The sequence below is a fragment of the Hydra vulgaris genome, chromosome 01, assembly GCF_038396675.1.
Source record: "Hydra vulgaris chromosome 01, alternate assembly HydraT2T_AEP".
NCBI lineage: Eukaryota > Metazoa > Cnidaria > Hydrozoa > Anthoathecata > Hydridae > Hydra > Hydra vulgaris.
This window is the reverse complement of record NC_088920.1, coordinates 25,277,050-25,296,829: the sequence shown is the minus strand read 5'-3', so window position 1 is coordinate 25,296,829 and position 19,780 is coordinate 25,277,050. Positions and strand designations below refer to the sequence as shown.

The 19,780-nt window shown below is 29.3% G+C and overlaps 1 protein-coding gene across 1 annotated transcript in view; it reads left to right on the top strand.

Annotated features, from left to right (window-relative positions):
- Positions 1 to 1,224: 1,224 nt before the first annotated feature.
- Positions 1,225 to 19,780, top strand: part of LOC100204515 (DNA-directed RNA polymerase II subunit RPB1) — a 47,819-nt gene continuing 29,263 nt past the window's right edge. The window contains exons 1-7 of the mRNA XM_065787756.1: positions 1,225 to 1,526; positions 2,071 to 2,340; positions 7,683 to 7,853; positions 9,407 to 9,688; positions 13,344 to 13,505; positions 13,582 to 13,802; positions 17,050 to 17,182. Coding sequence (XP_065643828.1) covers positions 1,437 to 1,526; positions 2,071 to 2,340; positions 7,683 to 7,853; positions 9,407 to 9,688; positions 13,344 to 13,505; positions 13,582 to 13,802; positions 17,050 to 17,182 — 1,329 coding nt within the window. The 5' untranslated portion in view covers positions 1,225 to 1,436. The remainder of the gene's footprint in view (positions 1,527 to 2,070; positions 2,341 to 7,682; positions 7,854 to 9,406; positions 9,689 to 13,343; positions 13,506 to 13,581; positions 13,803 to 17,049; positions 17,183 to 19,780) is intronic.

Below are 19,780 nucleotides of genomic sequence, written 5' to 3'. Positions count from 1 at the left end.
ATGCTGCTCGGGTGTTATGTTCCATGCGCCAGCCATTCTTTGAATTTGATTGATCTTACAGTAGCTGAGTCTTGAGTCTTCAATGCATTGCTGGTAAGTCTTGAAATTAAAACTGGAATAAAGTCTCTCACAGACTAGATTGTCTGCACATACAGATGCGTGTTTTGCTCAGATCACTATTAGTGAACAGAAACGCTTGTTAGTTCTAGACTTTTTTTAAATTGAAAATATCCTTTTAGAAAATATCAACGTGGAAGATGTGATTGATCATTTTATTGATTTAGAGAGCGGCTGCAAGATAACAAATTAATTTATTAACTTATGAATGTAAAAATGTGACTTAGATGAAAAATATGTATACTTTAGAAATATTTTATTTTACCCTGCTGAAGTGTTTTAATTATATGTAGAAAACAAAGATTTGATTTTCCGATGCTTTGGATAACCTTACTTCATCATAATCACCACATTTACTCGTTGGTTTTTGATCTTATACATAAGTATTTATTATGTAAAACGTATAAAAAAAACCCTGTGTGTAAGTACGGATTTTTGTGTGTGAGTGGGAGGGCAGGCTAGAGAGGCAACAGCCCTTAATTTAAGGAGGCCAGGATGACCTAAAGATGGGCCTGAACAGAACCTACTTTATGTTGGATTTCAACAAGTTTGATTTGAAAGAAATGGTTTTTGTGATTATCTCAAAATGTAAAAAAATGACTTTGGCCACGTTTGTTTTAGGCTGTCGACATGTTCATAACAAAAGACTGAAATTACATAAAGAACTTTTCTTTACTTGATAGTCTGACTAAAAATCATTTTCAAACTTAACACAATACACCCAGCGGGCATTTGTTTTTAAAAGTTACATTCTAAATATATTTTAAATGTCTTTTAAACGTCTTCTAAATATTCTTACGTAAAGAATGTTTAAAAGACGTTTAAAAAACGTTTAGAAGACATTTAGAACGTAACTTTTAAAAACAAATGCCCGTAGGGCAATATGTTCATAAATAACGAAATACAATTTTTCAATGAATAATTGTAATGTTATAGTTTTTTATTCGCTAAAAAAGTTGCGTTGAGTAATTTTATGAAGGGTTTCTTGTATGCATTTATTATGAAGTCTTGATCCCCCCCTCCCCTCCCCTCTTCAAAGTAATTGTGTTTACTTTTAATGGGGCCGCTCAGTACAACGGTCATGTAATTTGCCTCCCGCAAAGACTCGATTTTTTATAAATACTGAAAAAATTGCCATCACACTCAAAGCGCTCTAAACAAGCGCGATCTCAAAGAGAAGGTAGATAGCCACTCGATTGGAGTATCACTATTGATTTATATACTGTTTTCTGTTGCGTAGCATGTCAGAAACCACCACGTGGTGAAATTATACATTATTACTTGTAACGATTCCCCTGTTTTAGAAATTTAAAAACAAAATGCCAGGTCCCACAACCCAAGTACATTCAAGTGCACCACTGAGATTGGTGAAAAAAGTTCAATTCGGTGTACTCAGTCCTGACGAAATAGTGAGTAAATAATAGAATACTTCTCCTTGAATCATAGTTATATCTGTGCCTGTGTGTATCTTATATTTTAAGTTAACTCTATCAAATAAAACAAATAAGTTAATACTAGATCTGTCGCACACAAACAAAATATCTAAACTTATTCGTAAAAATAAATTCTCAATTGAGTTTAAATCATTTGCATATATTAATATTTGTATATATATTATATATATGTATGTATATGTATATATATATATATATATATATATATATATATATATATATATATATATATATATATATATATATATATATATATATATATATATGTTTGTATACATATATTTATATGTATACATATATATATATATATATATATATATATATATATATATATATATATATATATATATATATATATATATATATATATATATATATATATATATATATATATATATATATATATATATATGTATACATATGTGTGTGCGTGTGCGTTTCCCTTTAAATTTAAATGTTTTTTTTTGGTAAATAATAGTTCTTTTAAATTTTTATGCAGAGGCGTATGTCTGTTACTGATGGTGGAATTTGTTATGCTGAAACTATGGAAGCAGGCAAACCAAAACTATGTGGTCTAATGGATCCTCGTCAAGGTACTATTGATAGAATGACTCGATGTCAAACATGTGCTGGTAACATGACTGAATGTCCAGGTCATTTTGGTCATATTGAACTTTCAAAGCCTGTCTTCCATATTGGATTCTTAACAATGACCATAAAGATTATGAGATGCTTTTGCTTCTACTGCTCAAAATTATTGGTTGACAAAGTATGTTTAATTACACTTTAATATCTTTATAGATGTAAAAAGATATATGTTGATTCAATTTTTGTGTGCATTAAGATATTAACTGTATTCAGGGTAATAATTGTCTACTTCTTTTTATGTTTTTTTTTTCTATGTGTATTAGGGTGGTCCTTAAAGCAATAAAAAATTTTTTTTTCGAAATGTTAAGCTCCCACCCTTTTAAAATGTTCCTTTGGGTAACAAGAGAGCCTGCAAAAAATATTTATGCAATCAGACAGTGTTGTGAGGTCGCCCAGCTTGTCTTTTTATAGGGTATAGCAAACATGAACACCGATTACGATTATTCCGAAAAGAGTAATTGACTGAAGTGACAGTTCAACAGTATTCTTATTAGTGTTTGTAACTCATAGTTAATGTAATGGCAGTGTAGAGATATAGTATTACTAGTGTAGTGTGTTGTAATTGTTCAATGTTCAAAATCACCACAGTAATGACTAAATTAGCAGGCCTATAAGACAGTCTGTGCCTGCAGTGTTGACTTGAGGCAATCCGGGTAGCGACGTCGGTGATCAGCCACAACTTGCAGAAGGAATTGGAACTGGTCCTCATCATGGGTTATGAGTTTATTTAACTCCTGCACAAGGGCTACACCCCGTTCAGCATTGTCATTTGTGACCAGAAGTTTGTTCACAATTGTTGTGCTTTGCTTGTAATCATCTCTGCCTTCCCATGTTTCGGGGTCCACGCACAAGAAATCAGAACCAATGTGGAGACTGCTGAGAAGATCACGAGTGTTTGAAGTTACGAAGTCCTCTAAGTTGTGTTGCGATGACTCGCTGGCTTTTAGAATGATTCGTTTTGGACCAGGTTGAACAGATTGTTTGGACTGTAGTGCATCCACCATGTTTCGTTTTGTCTCGGATGAAACGTTTGGATCGAAAAAGGCAAGGCCCACTAAATATTCCGACAGATACCACAAGTGATATTCAAGCTTCTTGCAAGTAGCTATGGCAATTTTTTCGTCAAACTGCCTGTAGCTGTAGAGATTCTGAAGCAGTTGAAGGTCATTACGAGGAGCGCTGGCAGCCAGTGTTGCAGTGAACCAGGCTTTCAAATATATGATGACTGTGAAGACGCACATCTTACGGAGGCCTTTCTCTTCAAATGCTGTGAGCTTAAATTGTGACCGGAACATCCAGACTTTGAGTGAGTATATAACTTTCGACATCCAGTGTTTCCTGCTTCACTGCGTACGGAATTTCACCCAACTCTGAGCCTGTCTCATACTTTGTCTGATCCAAAACGGACCATTTCTGCTGAAATCTTTTAAAAAGCAGAACCTCTGGGGCAGACGAGGGGGTAAGGCTTGCTGTAAATGCAGCTCCGGCCAACAGCTCCATTATATGATGGCGACATGCCAAGTACAGCAAATCCTTGCCAAGTGCTCGCTCAATTTCAACACAGGCCCCAATGTGAATTCCAGTATTTGAGCTGGTTGTGTCGAAACACATTCCAATAACACGATCTTGGACTCTCCACTTTTGAAGTGCTTGGACTACCGCTGACGCCTGATTTTTTCCTGTTCCACCAACCATCTTGCTTACCTTCAACAACTGACAGACACCAAAACCTGTAACTATTATTGGAAGGCGGTCAACATGATCTTTGCCACAAAGATCCTGCATTAACTTGCCATCCCAATGTACTGTCAACGGTACATCACTTGACAAATTGTTCTTCAAAGCTGCTGCAATTTCCGACAGATATCTCTCACGTCCACGCTTTATAGTGCTACGGTTTATACTGAGGTCGCTGATGTCATATCCCAAACTTTGAGCAGTTTCAGCAATGACGAAAGTGGCTTTCCTGTCGCTCATTTTGGTGCGATCTAATGCAGCAGCTAACTGAGGTGTTATTACTTTTTTCGTTGCTCTTATTTTTTTTTTGGTGGAGTACAGAACTTATGCGCACTGAATTCACCATCATCATCGATGCGCTCTTCTTCACTGATGTAGTCTTTTTCATCCAACACTGCACTGGCTGAAGCCTGAGCCCATTGGTCCTTTGCTCGTTTTCTTCTAGCATTTTCCAGCTCAGTATGCTTTGCCTTCCGTTCTTCCTTGGCTACCAGTGCTGTGTCGATTGAGCCCATATAACCTCGTCGACCAGGTTCCTGCTGTGCGGCAAGAAACTCGAGATCTTCCTGGATTTTTATCATCGTGACAGCGTTAGCGTGAGCGATATCAAGGAGATCGTTCATTTTGCCACAAAATTGGGTTTCATTTGATGTATGCGACTCCGACTAGCGTGTTTTGTGCTTTTTCAGAGTTGACCATTCCTTATACAGTAGCTCCAACTTGGCAATGGCATGATCCTTCCGGCAAGTTGGAATACGAGCAATGTTCCAGACTTTTGTCACCTCTTCAATCACATACAATGATGCTTGGCGTGTTGTGAGTCCAAGATTGAGATGATGATGACAGAAAAGCCCTAGTGCTTCACCATTTGATGCAAGGCGGGTGCTGGAAACTGCAGTAGTTGGTTCACCCAGGAGATATAGTGCCGACTTACTACGTGTTGTCATGTTTCGCCTACAAAGTGAAATAAAGAACAAATAAAGTTCACACAGTGCGATGGGACATGCGTTAGGCCCATAGGCTATTTCTTAAAATGATAAAATGGTCAATCGCTCATGAAATTCATATTAATTGTAGAAAGTGTTGAGTGATGCAAAATTAATAAGTAGTAAATTGCTTTCAATGCATAAAAAAAATTACAGCAATTGACTTTTGGCGCTGCCTACAAATACAACGAATGATGCAATACAATTTCAACTGGTCAAGGAGCAAAAAACAAAATGAAACGATAAATTTATACTCACTATTCCTGGTTTGAAGATTCCTTTGACTCCTTGTATTGTATTTACTGAGTTGAATTGCAGATAGTGAGACGTTTCTATTGCATTAACTGGTAATTATCTCACAAAACACGCATTAATATTTTGAAAAATGACGTTTATGCTAAATGACGTCAACCAACATGCATCAAAGAATACTTATTACTTAATTAGTTGATGGTTGATATTACTAAACACCTGAATCGACCACAAGGTGAAAGTGTTGATTAGTTTCAATGTTTCATGAACAAGTTTCATAAACTAATTTTTTTTTTAAATAAGCCAAAATAACATTTATAGAACATGCTTGGGCGACCTCTAAACATCAACCAAATGTATAAAAATTTTTACACAAACATCTTATCATATAAACGAACAATTCTAGGGGGTGGGAGCACAACATTTCAACTTTTCATTTTTAAGGACCACCCTAATGTATATTCTGAGTTTGTGAAAAGTTTTTTAAGGTTAAAAATAATAAAAATACAGTAAAAATGAATATATATATCAGTTAGTAGTGACCGGTGTTGAAATTTGACTGGGGCCAGGTTTCCTGGTAAATAATGTCTAACCACAGTATTATTCCTAGCCTTGGCTACCAACCCCTGCTAATTTTATGAAGGTCAGTGCCAGGTTTGTCTCATTTTTACCTAAGATATGGCCTCCGGTCACTTACTAATATCATCAACCTTTAGAATTAGGAAAAAATGAGTCAATCTTTTAGAGGTTGTCAAAAAATTTTTATACAAAGATCTTACCATAAAACATAGAAACAAGGTTGGCATTTGCCAAATGCCGACCCTAATTCTGAGGTATCATGTAAAGCCTTAAGCTCTTCAGACCCTAATTCTGAGGTATCATGTAAAGCCTAAAGCTCTTCAGGCTGTATTATGTTTAAAAAAAGATTTTCTAAATAACAAAGTTACTTTGTAATAAAGTAGAAACTAAGGATTCCTGCTTGATTAATTGTCTGATTTTTTTTTTCTCTAATTATTGATTAATTGTCTGATTTTTTCTTTCTAATTATTGATTAATTCTCTGATTTTTTTTTCTCTAATTATCGATTAATTCTCTATTTATTATTTAAAATATCAAAACTTTAAAAAAAACACCTACAGAAAAAAAAGAGACAAGTTGAATATGAAAATAGGAAGTTTAAAGTTGAGTGGTCTGAAAGTTACTTTTTTATTTTCAATACAGTTCTCTCTGCACTGAATGTCTATGTTAAAAAGTTTACTAATTCTATTATGACTTTGTATTATAATTATGTAATATTTATGTTCACATTTATAGTTCTAAAGTTCTGCTTTACCAAAAACAAAACAACTGTTGTAGTATAAAATATTTTGAAATATAATAACAACAAGTTGTTAACGATTTGTATAGTTAAAATATAATCGGAAGCACTACATAAAAAATCAGTGACTGTCACGCAAAAAAAAAAAAAAAATTTGCATTTTGTAATAAAAAAAAATCAATCTGAAACATGAACTTTTTCTTTTTTATTCAATGTAGTTTGCACAGAATTTTTAATTTTTCTAATCAATATCTGAAAATAGTGAAGAAAAGAAAGTGGTTTGTATTTTTGCAAAAGCTGTTAAATGCATGTACTTTTGCAAGAGCTGTTAAATGCTCCCATAAACTTCAGCTAAAGCTCTTGCTTCCTGCCAAGGCCTGATATTTTAAATTTTCTTTAGAAATGATTAAAGAATTGTTAATGTCATAATATATAGTTTTAATATTTTTTTAACTATAAAAAAACGTGACCTTTAATATTAATTTATTTTGAATTAAATTCAATAACTAAAATACAAACAATTAAGTTAAGCAATACATGTTTTGTGTATTATAAACTTAATTACATACATTGTTATGTGTGCATAATATTGTAGTGTTATTAAGTTTTTAATTCAAAATAATAATGGAAAAAAAAAAGAATTATTTTTCAAAAAAAATAAATAAAGTGCTAACAATAAATATTTATGGAAAGTCAAATTTATATTTTTGTTAAATTGGCTAGAGCTCTTGTCTAGCACTAATTATACTCATTGACAAGGTATTTATAGTTATAGTTATATGAGTGTGAAGTTTAACTCGGCAATTTTCTTTACTGTGAACCTTGCACTTTAATTTCAAATATTTCCTAGAGTCAATAAAGTAATTGCTTTATTATTGGCAGTTGTAATAACATCAACAGAAACATTTAACTCTAGATTATAGATAAAACCATTTGAAGTTACTGTTTGCTATAGATTTGGCAGTGATTGTAATTTTTTTTTTTTTTTTCTGCTCCCTAAATTTTAATTTTTTTCTTTTCTTTCAAGTTCATTTTTTTTTTTGCGACTTTTTTTTTTAATAAGGTTTTCAAACATTTCAGTCATTTAAAACTTGTTTTATGTTTTTTATTATATATACTTGTGTTATACTTGTTTTCACTTTTTAAACTTAATTTTTGTTATTTTTTAAGAATCACCCGAAACTGTTAGAAATCCTTTCAAAAACTAAGTCACAGCCAAAAAAAAGATTTCAACATGTCTATGATTTATGCAAAGGTAAAAGTATTTGCGAAGGGGGAGATGTAATGGATCAACAGTTTGATGCAAATCTGGCCAACAATGAAGAGCAAGTAGAGAAAAAAGTAAGTTAATTAAGAGATAATCTTTGATATATTTTATTTTGATCATTTTTCAGATAAAAATAAAGAGTTATTTGATAACTATTTTAATTCATTTGAACAGTAAAAACTGTTTAAATATAGGTTAAATAGTTATTTGATAGCTGATAAGGTGTAAAAGTTCTAAATAAGAGTAAAATATATTAAAATTAGTTTTTTGTTTGACATTAAATATATGTATATTTTTATAAAGTATATATATTTTTTTCACTAAATAACTATGTTTTATAAATTTAAGTTAGTTAATATATTTAATAAATGAGACTTTTTATTAGTAATGTTTTTTATTGCTATGTTTCAAAAATTATTTTATTCTTTAAAATGAAGACCCAATAAAGTTTAACTTTGCCTAAGTTTAAGCGAAATGCTTTCAATTTTTTTAGTTTTTACACAGCCCTCAGGAAAAATAAGGTCAGCAAAATATTGCCAACCTAAAACTGTTTTAGATCAAGTTGAAATTTTTTTGCCAACTTGATGTTTTAGGCATCAAGTTGGCAAAAAAAATTAGAAAAAGAGTTCCACAAAGGAACTTGCAAACATTTGGCATGAAATTGAGAGAAAAAACAGAGTTTGCTGACTTTTCTATCAAATGTCGGCATTTGCTTGAAAATTTTTCAATTAATAAAGCATTAATTTTGCCGAATTTATTTTAATTATTTAATTTAGAATTAAGAAAAAAACTTTTTCTTTTTTTTTCTTCCCATTTTTATTTAAAGTGTTTTTTTACAGTTTAAATAAAATGCTAGTTTTTCCGTCACTTTTTCTTTTAACTATTATTGTTAAGAGTTTAATAAAAATGTTTGTTTTTTTATTTTTACCATTTAGTTTAGAAATTTTATTAAATTTCATTTTGATTATTTTATTAAGAATTAAATTTTAAATAAAGTAATTAAAATAAAAACAAATACACAGTTGTATGAGTTTTAAAGGAGAGGTGAGATCTCCATAGTTTTTTTATTCTGGTTAGGCAGGATGATTTTTATCCGCATGAACACCCCCTTAGAATTCAAATAAAAACTTTTTTTTTTTTTGTCGTTTTTATTATAATTATTTTATCTAAAATTAAAATAAAATCATTGATTTTTGTTTTTAAATTTTAACTTTATTTAGAATTTAAATAAAATTTTGTTTTGCTGTTTGTATTTTAATTATTTTGTTTAAAATTTAAATAAACCGTTTATTTTGCTTTTTTAATTTATCTGAAACATTAAATAAAATCAAGTTTTAAAATTCTGAGATCGGCAAAATATTTCTGACCTTAAACATTGTCAGGTTAGCAGTTAAATCAGCATTGTTGAATGCTGACCCTGAATTCTTAAAGTTGTATATTTATTTATAGTTGTATATAAATATTTTTTATTGTAAGAAAATTATAAAATCGTAGATTTTTAAATTGTTTGAGATTTTTATAATAGTTTATTGAATTTTGTTTGACATTTGTTGTTTTATTTTTTTCAAATATATATATGTAAATATATATATTTGAGTATTAAAAAATACATAAATTAACTTTTAAGGGTCATGGTGGATGCGGTCGTTATCAACCGCAAATTAGAAGACAAGCTCTGGATTTAACAGCAGAATGGAAGAATGTAAATGAAGATTCTCAAGAGAAAAAAATATCACTGACTGCCGAGCGTGTCCATGAAATTTTTAAACGTATTACAGATGAAGAGTGTGATATATTAGGAATGGATGCAAAGTTTTGTAGACCTGATTGGCTTATAGTTACTGTTCTGCCAGTTCCTCCATTATCAGTTAGACCAGCTGTTGTTATGAATGGTAGTGCCAGAAACCAGGTCAGTCTCAGTTAATACATTGTAGAGAAACATGAAAAAATTAAATAATAGTATAAACCTAGTTTTTTTTTTTTGGTACTCAAATGATGAGAAAATTAAGGTTTTTGATAATTTCATTACTTTTTTGATTTAAATATACATTGCATACAAACATTTATATCAAATCATTCAGCTCAATTCAACTTATGCTTGATACCTAGTGATCAACTGAGACAGGAAATATGTAGAAACCAAAATAAATCAAAATTTTGGTTACACTAGTGCAATACCAAAATTGAGATTTAGGCAAACATTTTATTGATTAAAACTAAAATTTTGGCTAAACAAAATTAGTTTTATCAGAAAATGTTAACTAAAAAGCAATTTTTTATTTTTTATTTATTTAGATTTGTTGTTGTTTTACATTTGTTGTTTATTTTTTTGGCGACTTCTTTCCATCTTATATAATAATAAATTATTAGTTGTAAATAAATAATAAGAAAAATAAAATTACTCATAGAAAAATCTATAAAAATAACTAAGAGATGACATCAGCGATTGCTATTTACAAACTGAAAACTTAATTTGTAAACGATGGGCTTAAAATTTCGTTTAGAAATGATGAAATATTGTGTGGAAATGGTCAAAAATAACTATTTTTCTAAATTGAGTAATAATTTCAAATAATATCAAATTTTTGGTTTTAGGTATGTTTTTCATCCAATATTTTGCTTCTAACTAAATTTATAAAATTTCGGTATCAGTTCAAATTGACATTGTGGCCAAAACCGATACTGAAACAGTTTTTTTTTTTTTGGTGGATCATTATTGACACCATATCATCTCAGCTTTTAACGATTATCGGTCAGGCCTCAATTTAACGGTCGGACATTGTCCAGCTAAAACCTCATATTGTCTGATCAATTTACAAAAATAATCGGACATTTTGACCGACAGAAATTATATTCTTCAAAATAAAGTTTGGACAGGAATTGCGTGAGATCAAACGCTACTGTTGACCTTGCTTTTTTGTTTACAACTTAACCACGACTGTTTAGATGTTTTAATGATTTAAATGTTTCAGAAATGCGCTGAAAAAAGAAACTTTAAGCTAAACTTAAACTAGGAAAAAAATTGAAAAAACTAAAGAATAAGCAAAACATTTCCTTATGAAAAAGAAAATAAATTAGCTTTAAAATAAAACTAAAAAAACTCAAAGTTAAAATACTTTTAAACTTATCTTTTAAAACATTTAATTAAAATAATGCATAACATTTTTACAAATTTCTTCTATTGATTGTTTAATAAACAAACAAATTTTTTTTATTATTGAAAAGTGAAATTAAATTGATAAGAAAAAAAAAAATTTTAAGTTGTTTATACATTTTTTTCAAAAAGTTCAAAAAAAAAAAATTGTTTAAAAAAAAACGTAGCCTTTTAAAAAATGTAATTTTTAATCATTTCATGATTTAATTCGTAAGTCAAGTTTAAAAAAAAACTTTAAACAATTTTTTGTAAAAATAAAAACAAAAAAAAATAAATCAATTAAATCATGGGAAGATTTAATTTAACTTATTAATAACTTGAAGTGACTTAAAAAAATCTTTCAAAAGATTTTTAGAATGACGCGGAAAAATAGTTTCAAACATTTAAGTTTATTATAAAAAATACATACCGATAAAAAAAATTTAAACATAACATAAAATGCGTTTTTTTTATAAACAACCATTATAATTAATTTTTATTTTATTTAATCCCTTCTTGTGCAATAAAAACTTTAAAAAAGATCAATGATTAAAAGTTATTCTTAGCGTAACAATTTTTTTAATTGCATTTAAATTGATAAAACATCATAACAGTCTTTGTCAAATTGTAAAGAAAAAATAATAATAAATGTTGTCAGTTACAGCATGAAAATTTTAAAATAAAATTCTATCTAAAAAAACATACATAAAAAAAACATTAAGACATTAAACTATTTTATTAAAAGACAAAAATTTGCGATAAAATATTCTTAATAATAAAGAAAGATACTACAACTTCACTAAACTAACGTTAAATAAACTGAATAACATGACACAGATTTTGATTGCATAACTCAGTTCTGTAAAACCGTAAAAATTATATTTTCAAAATTTGATCGGACAGTCTGACCCAAACAAGTTTTGATCAGCCATTTTGTCCAGGACTTTATAAAAAATTAAATTGAGCCCTGATCGGTATACAAGCTTAAATTAATTTTAAAAAAGTTTTCGCTATAAATCTTAGTTTCAACTCCTTACGGTTCTAGAGATATCATTACTCTGTTCCAATCTCTTTTTTTTCTTTTATTCCATTGATTTTTAAAGCTAATTTTGCTATACATCTACGCCATCATTCACCTCAGTACTACTTAATACTACATTTTTTAAATTTTATTAAAACAGTTTGATTTTTTGTTGTGCACAGTTGTGTAAGTTTTTGTAACTATTAATGAAGCTACTAATAGTTTCAGTTAGACTTACTAACTCAGATTGGTCTGTTGTCTTTCATTATTTTCAATCTATAAAAAGAATCATCATTTTCAAATCATCTTGAGAGTGCAATTCATATTCGAGACAACGTAATAAATAAGTGCAACTCATTTTCAAGATAATAACATCACCTGGGCATAAAGAGCAATGATATCATGGATATATTGTTGTATTCATGATACATAATTTTTTATTGTATGTGCACACACATACTCTATTTGTACCTGATGCAATTACTGTAATGCAACATTTGGACTATGTGAACAAAAGTTAGGAAAAATCATTATTTCTGGATTTAAACTTAGCATACAGTTCTTTTAGATTTAAAAATCAGTGAAATGTTTTTGCATATTAGATTTTCAAGCTATATATACAATCTCTGTTATTATTACAATAAAATTCAATAGTTTTATTTATGGTATCTTAAGAAATTTCTTTCCTTTTTTTTCCCTAAAGGTATATCCATGTCATTTGCTTTACAGTTACCTTCTTTAAATTATTTATTTAGAGAATCTTTTCTGGCCTATCTGAAATGAATCTATATATACCAGCATGCATTTTAACGGGATGTTTATAAAGATTGAAGTTAATTATCTTATCAAGTTAAATATTAATTTACTTATATTTTCCTAAAAACACGAATGGTAATTAAAAGTTCCAATATAAACCATATTTATATCCTCCATTGAATATTTTCCAGAAAAATTTCTATACTTATATTTAAAATGTTTTTAAAAAGAGTAATGATTAATTTCAGCTTTAATGGTTAAAGGCATCCTCAAATGCTAAGATATGTGCTCATATCTTGAATAAACATTAGTTCAAAATTAATTAAACTTCATTTTTAATGCTATTTTGTGAATCTGAATTATTTTTTCTTTCTTTTTTGACAGCATGTGATAGCTTGTAAATTGTAAACAAAAAAAGTTATTTACATGGTCGCTGCTCAAATGAACTATTATCTCTTCTTCCATCAATCTCAATACTTAATTTAAAGTTTTTTAAGTATTCTGTCAACTGTTTTCTTGCACTTTAACAATAATAAAACTTTTGCTTTTGTTTATTTTAATTTTTTTGGTTTCTTATGTTGTAAATGTATGTAATGTATCCTTATGTTGTAAATGTATGTTGTGCTATGAATCAAATTTTGCTTTTGTTTATAGGATGACCTTACTCACAAACTTGCAGATATTATCAAGGCAAATAATCAGTTAAAACGCAATGAAATGAATGGTGCAGCTGCTCATGTTATTGCACAAGACTTGATGATGCTACAGTTCCATGTTGCGACACTCACTGATAATGAGCTCCCCGGCCTTCCAAGGGTAATTTAAGTTTGAAATGATTGATTAATTAATCATAAGGAATTTGTAGTTAAAATTATCTTTATTAAATGTTTAGGCGCAACAAAAATCTGGAAGACCTTTAAAATCAATCAAGCAGCGATTAAAGAGTAAAGAAGGTCGACTTAGAGGAAATTTAATGGGGAAACGAGTTGATTTTTCAGCACGTGCTGTCATTACTCCTGATCCTAATTTAGACATTGACCAAGTTGGAACACCTAAAACAATTGCAATGAATCTAACATATCCTGAAATTGTGACACCTTTTAATATAGACAGGTTAGTAGATTTACTTTAATATTTTGTTCATATTTCCTGTTATTCTACTGCAGCTTTTTTATGTTGACACAGAAAAGTTGTTTGTTTGTTGTTGATTTTTTTTTTCTAATGAGGGGGGGGGGGGGATTTCAGTAAATAAAAATGAAAAAATGAATAAAATTATTTTATTTTATTTTTTTTTTTTTTTTGAAATCATGCCTAATTTATCTCTTCAAAAATATGTATACATGTACAGGCTTGGTCGGGAAAGGCGTGCGATCGCACTCTGATCTTGACCACGCATACAATATTTAGTTGCAACAACTTGCCCACAGCTTCATAGATGTTTTGAGAACATTTCAAAAAATAATCAAGCGCAAAAAAGTTCAACTGGACCAATGAGAGACAATTACAAAAATTAAAAGCTGCCTGATTAAATTGTTATAAAATAAGTTTAGAATAATTAATAAACTTCGTCTTTTATAATTAAGCGACACTCTTTTATATAAAGTAAAAACTTGCTATTAATAATTGTTTAATAAAGAAACAATTGTTATTCAATTTATCAAAGAGTTTATTATAATTTCTTTTATTTGAGTACTTCTGATTTATTTCAACAAGATTCTAATAAACAAACGTTTGTTGATTTATTTAATAAATAAAAAAGTCAATCTTTTTTTAACCATTTCGCGCTTTGCGTAGTTGGCCTGAGTTTTGTTTTTACAAATTACATACAATTCTTTGTAGTACGATGAACAAAAGAAACAATTAAATCATTCAGTTACTATGACAATGTTAGAACGTTGTTTTTAGCAGTATCTATAAAAATGTTAAAAACAATTCCGCAATGTGCTAGACCCCTGAATTAGCGGTCTATAATGATCAGTATCCAAACAAATTACATTCCAAATGAATTATATTTTTATCTTTTATTTTACTAACCAAAACCAAATTTTAAATACGTCAAACTATATGAAAGCATTTTTTTATGATTAAACTCAAAAGGTAAAAATAAATTACGAGGAGGAAGCGGAACTGCTTTACCACTGATTGTGAATAGTGAGTGGGCTTTTTTTTTATTTTTCATTTTAATAAGTATTTAAAACGTATTTCATTTTAAAAGTATTTAAAGTATTTCGCAATTCTGGAAAACTAAAATGCGCAGTTAAAAAAGCTGCTGAGGCTTTGAACATTACATATTACACCTTGCCTAAAATATTTGGAACGCGCTTTATAAGTCACAGGAGACGCGGCTTTGCAAAACTTTTACATAATTGGCCTTCGCTTATTGTGGGTTTCGATAATGCTCTTGCTGATCGCGCACTAAAGCAGATATGCGTGCTAAACTTTCTGGATTGTCTAAACGGTTGCATGACTACAGACTATTAGGTATGGTATCACGAAAGAAAAGTTTTTAAGTTCTTAGATATTGGTTTACTATCTTTAATTTTTTTTGCTTCAGATGTCATTCTTACAAATTTGTTATACTTAAACTTAAATTTAATTATTTCTGTTTTAAATACTTATTAAAATGAAAAATAAAAAAAAAGCCCACTCACTATTCACAATCAGTGGTAAAGCAGTTCCGCTTCCTCCTCGTAATTTATTTTTACCTTTTGAGTTTAATCATAAAAAAATGCTTTCATATAGTTTGACGTATTTAAAATTTGGTTTTGGTTAGTAAAATAAAAGATAAAAATATAATTCATTTGGAATGTAATTTGTTTGGATACTGATCATTATAGACCGCTAATTCAGGGGTCTAGCACATTGCGGAATTGTTTTTAACATTTTTATAGATACTGCTAAAAACAACGTTCTAACATTGTCATAGTAACTGAATGATTTAATTGTTTCTTTTGTTCATCGTACTACAAAGAATTGTATGTAATTTGTAAAAACAAAACTCAGGCCAACTACGCAAAGCGCGAAATGGTTAAAAAAAGATTGACTTTTTTATTTATTAAATAAATCAACAAACGTTTGTTTATTAGAATCTTGTTGAAATAAATCAGAAGTACTCAAATAAAAGAAATTATACTAAACTCTTTGATAAATTGAATAACAATTGTTTCTTTATTAAACAATTATTAATAGCAAGTTTTTACTTTATATAAAAGAGTGTCGCTTAATTATAAAAGACGAAGTTTATTGATTATTCTAAACTTATTTTATAACAATTTAATCAGGCAGCTTTTAATTTTTGTAATTGTCTCTCATTGGTCCAGTTGAACTTTTTTGCGCTTGATTATTTTTTGAAATGTTCTCAAAACATCTATGAAGCTGTGGGCAAGTTGTTGCAACTAAATATTGTATGCGTGATCAAGATCAGAGTGCGATCACACGCCTTTCCCGACCAAGCCTCTAAAGTTCTTTCGCTATAGCTCTAATCTCTAAAGTTCTTTCACTATAGCTCTAATCTTTATTGTTATGGTGTATATATTCTTGGATCAACTCTAGTCTTTGAATCCATCAATTTTAAAACTATATTATACAAAAATATTTTAATACAGAACTCTAAATAGCTTGTTTTTCTTTTTCCATATTGATCCTTAACAGTCCCTAACATCAAAAAAAGTTTTTTAAAAGTTTATCATGTTTGTCTCATGTAAATCTTGCTGCTAAGCTTGAGCCTCTTCCCCATTATCTTAAGACAATGGGAAAGAAGCTCAAAAAAACACTTCTCTTTTTTACAAATACAATCATGGTTGGTACTCAAGCAAGCTATCAGCACTTGTTTCATTGACCAGAGCTCAATTATTCAGAAGACACACCCCCTTTTTTAAAAATATTTTCTAATGCTCAAAAAACTTGTTTTATCCTTTAAAGATTAATGGTTAAGAATTTTCCTATCTTTACAATTTTTTAGTTCTTCAGTTTTTTCTTTTTTAACCCTCTCTGCTTTTAAACCTTTGCTTAAATAGTAGTTTTAATAGGTTTTAAAGGTTTAATAGCTTTCTATTAAACCTTTGCTTAAATAGTAGTTGTTTGTAAGCTTTTTTGGAGTGAAGATGGGCAGAAGAAAGTATAAGATAAGTTAATTTTTGTTGACAAATAAATACACAATTTTGTAGAAAGATTACAACAAATTAAATAAAAATGTTTCAGATTTTAAACTTTGTTTTAGATGGTATTTTTTATAAAACTATTCAGATTATCAAAATGATAAAGTTAAACTTGTCATTTTTGTATATTTGAAATCTTTTTAAAATGTTTTTATTGATATATTATTAGAATTTCTTTGTAGTAAATAATATTTTAATTAAAGATTACAAGAACTTGTACGTCGTGGTCCTACTCATTATCCTGGGGCTAAATATATTATTCGTGATAATGGTGAAAGAATAGATTTACGTTTTCATCCAAAAACAAGTGATCTTCATTTACAGTTTGGATATAAGGTATACCTGGCTAATAAGCTTTTTTTTTGTTCTTTGCTAACTATTTTGTTATAATTTTTTAATTTTTTGACTAAATTTTTAAGTACACAGATTTGAGTCTGTACACATTATTTGGGCATATCTGTGTGTGTATATATACTTGTGTATGTGTATAGAAATACACATTCACAGTATACAGATATATCTTTCAATTTGTTCAGTCTTGTCAAGTATAATTAGCTATTTTTACTTGCACTATAATGAATCAAACGATTTTAATAATTGACTATCAACACTGTAACAAACTTAAACAGCAAATAATTATGTTAAATGTTTTATTGAATCGTGCAAAAAAATGTCAATTGATTTGTTTCTATTTCATAGTCAGAAAGTTTCAGCTAGGTTAGTGCTGCTTTGTGCTCTTAAACCATGATGTGTTAGTGAAAGTATTTTATTGTTGAAGAAGAAGCTAGTTAAATTTAGTTATATTTTTTTTTAATATTTGATGTTTATATATATTATATTAATATTTTTTCTACTACTTTAAATGAAATTGAGAAATTTGTCTATTTAAATCCTAATTGGAAGAAAGTTGACTAGATCTGTTTTGCAATGCATTTTTTATATTAGGATCACATTCATTAGTTTCCTGATAGCACTGTTATTGATTTAGGCCTGGATGATTTGTATTATAGGTAAAGCTAGAGATTATGTGAATGTTTTAAGATTATTAGTCTAATCATATCCCCATTGCAGGCCTTGTGATGAAGCGAGCGCGATCGCGCTCCGTTCGTAAAACGCGCCCGTAAACAGTATTTTCAAACTTTCTATGCGCTATAAACAACGCTCGTTCAGCTTATAACAAGTGTATAAAATAACGCTCGTCCAATAGTTCGGGATTATTTTTTTATTTTCATAAAATATTTAAAAAAGACCTTTTATTAAAGATATTCTATTATCAAAGCACTAATATAAAATATAAAAAGCACTACGTCGTTCTCTTTTGCACTAACGTAATGAATGAGCAGTTTGAAGTCGTTAATAGTCACTAATTTCAATAATGGAATGTTCACGTGGATACGCAATGGAAGTATAAAAATCTACTTCGTTGAAGTAGTTTCAAGAGTGTGATACTAATTCAAACATTTTTTGATGAAAGAATTATGTAACAAATAAAAAAAGAATATAAAAAATAAAAAGCTTTTTATGAGCATCGCCTTCAGCAATTTTCATGATCGCGCTCGCCGACGTTATCTCGAGCGCACATAATCAAGCTCGATGAAAACATATTCTAATTTTACGAGCTCAATATAACACGCTTGACGATTTTCTTCATCACAAGCCCTGCCATTGTAAGTAGTATTTAGGTTAAGTTTAGATATTGGTTTTGGTTTTTTGAAATAAATTCAATAATAAATTATTTGTTCTGTGCTGAAATTTTTTTTTTTCCTTTTTTTTTTTTTTTTGACATCTTCACTTTCTGGCTACAAGCAACTACTATTATAGTCGGAAGTTACTGAAAGAGAAAAGATGAAATTTATCAAGTAAGATAACGATTAACAGACAACTTAAAAGATTGCAAATTATATGAATCTGGAAAACAAGAGAAATGAAGCGAATTTCAAAGAACTGATGTTCAAAGAAAAAAACTAGGGGAATAAGAATTTTTAGAGCATTTAGGAACAGTCACAGTAAAAGGATAAGACTTAATTGAATAAGGAGAGAAAAGAGATTTTTATTAGATGGCACAAAGATGCTAGCTCTTTATAGCAGTGCTCATTATATTATTTATAGAAAAGAGAAAGAGAAGCAACATTACGACGATATGATAATGGTTGAAGGTTGGCTGCAAGAGCAGGTCCAACTATGTTTACAATGCGTTTTTGCACCTTGTCTAAAAGAGAATAGTTTATATAATATAGGAAGATGTAAATTATTGCAATATTGATTGGCTGAATAAAATTGAGTTTTATTTAAGTTAAAGTTCACCAGCCACTGAGAGCCCAATGCTGTAGCAGAAATGAGATCCTTTTCAAGCTCAAATGCCCCCTCCAAGCAGAGAGAATTTCTGGAAGATTGTTAGGATAGAACCTTAAGAAACCCTAGAAGTTACAGGATATGAAGAAAAGTACTGTTGATTGAGGACAACTTTTATACTATGATTGGTAAGGAAGGATTCAATAATCTTAAAGATATTACCTGATACATAGTAAGAAGAGAGCTTATGGAAAAGACCAGCATGCCAAACTTTATTAAAAGCTTTAGAAATGTCGAGAGCGATAGCCTTAGCCTCCACATTTATCTAATGCATGATAAAACCTATTGATTATTACTGTTATCAAATCAGCTATAGAACAAGCATATTGAAATCCATATTGATAATCAGAAAGTAATTTATTAGATTCAAGATAAGAAATTAAGTGTTTGTTAATTAGAAATTCAAAAACCTTGCTTATGATAGTAAGAAGACTAATGGGATGGTAGTTGGACAAGTCAGATCGCTCTCCAGAGTTTTTAAAAAAAAGGATAACAGATGCCACTCTCTAGCAGGTTAAAAAAACAAGACTGTAACTGCAAGGTTTTAACAGGTATGTTTTCCGGACCACAAGCTGTAGAAGA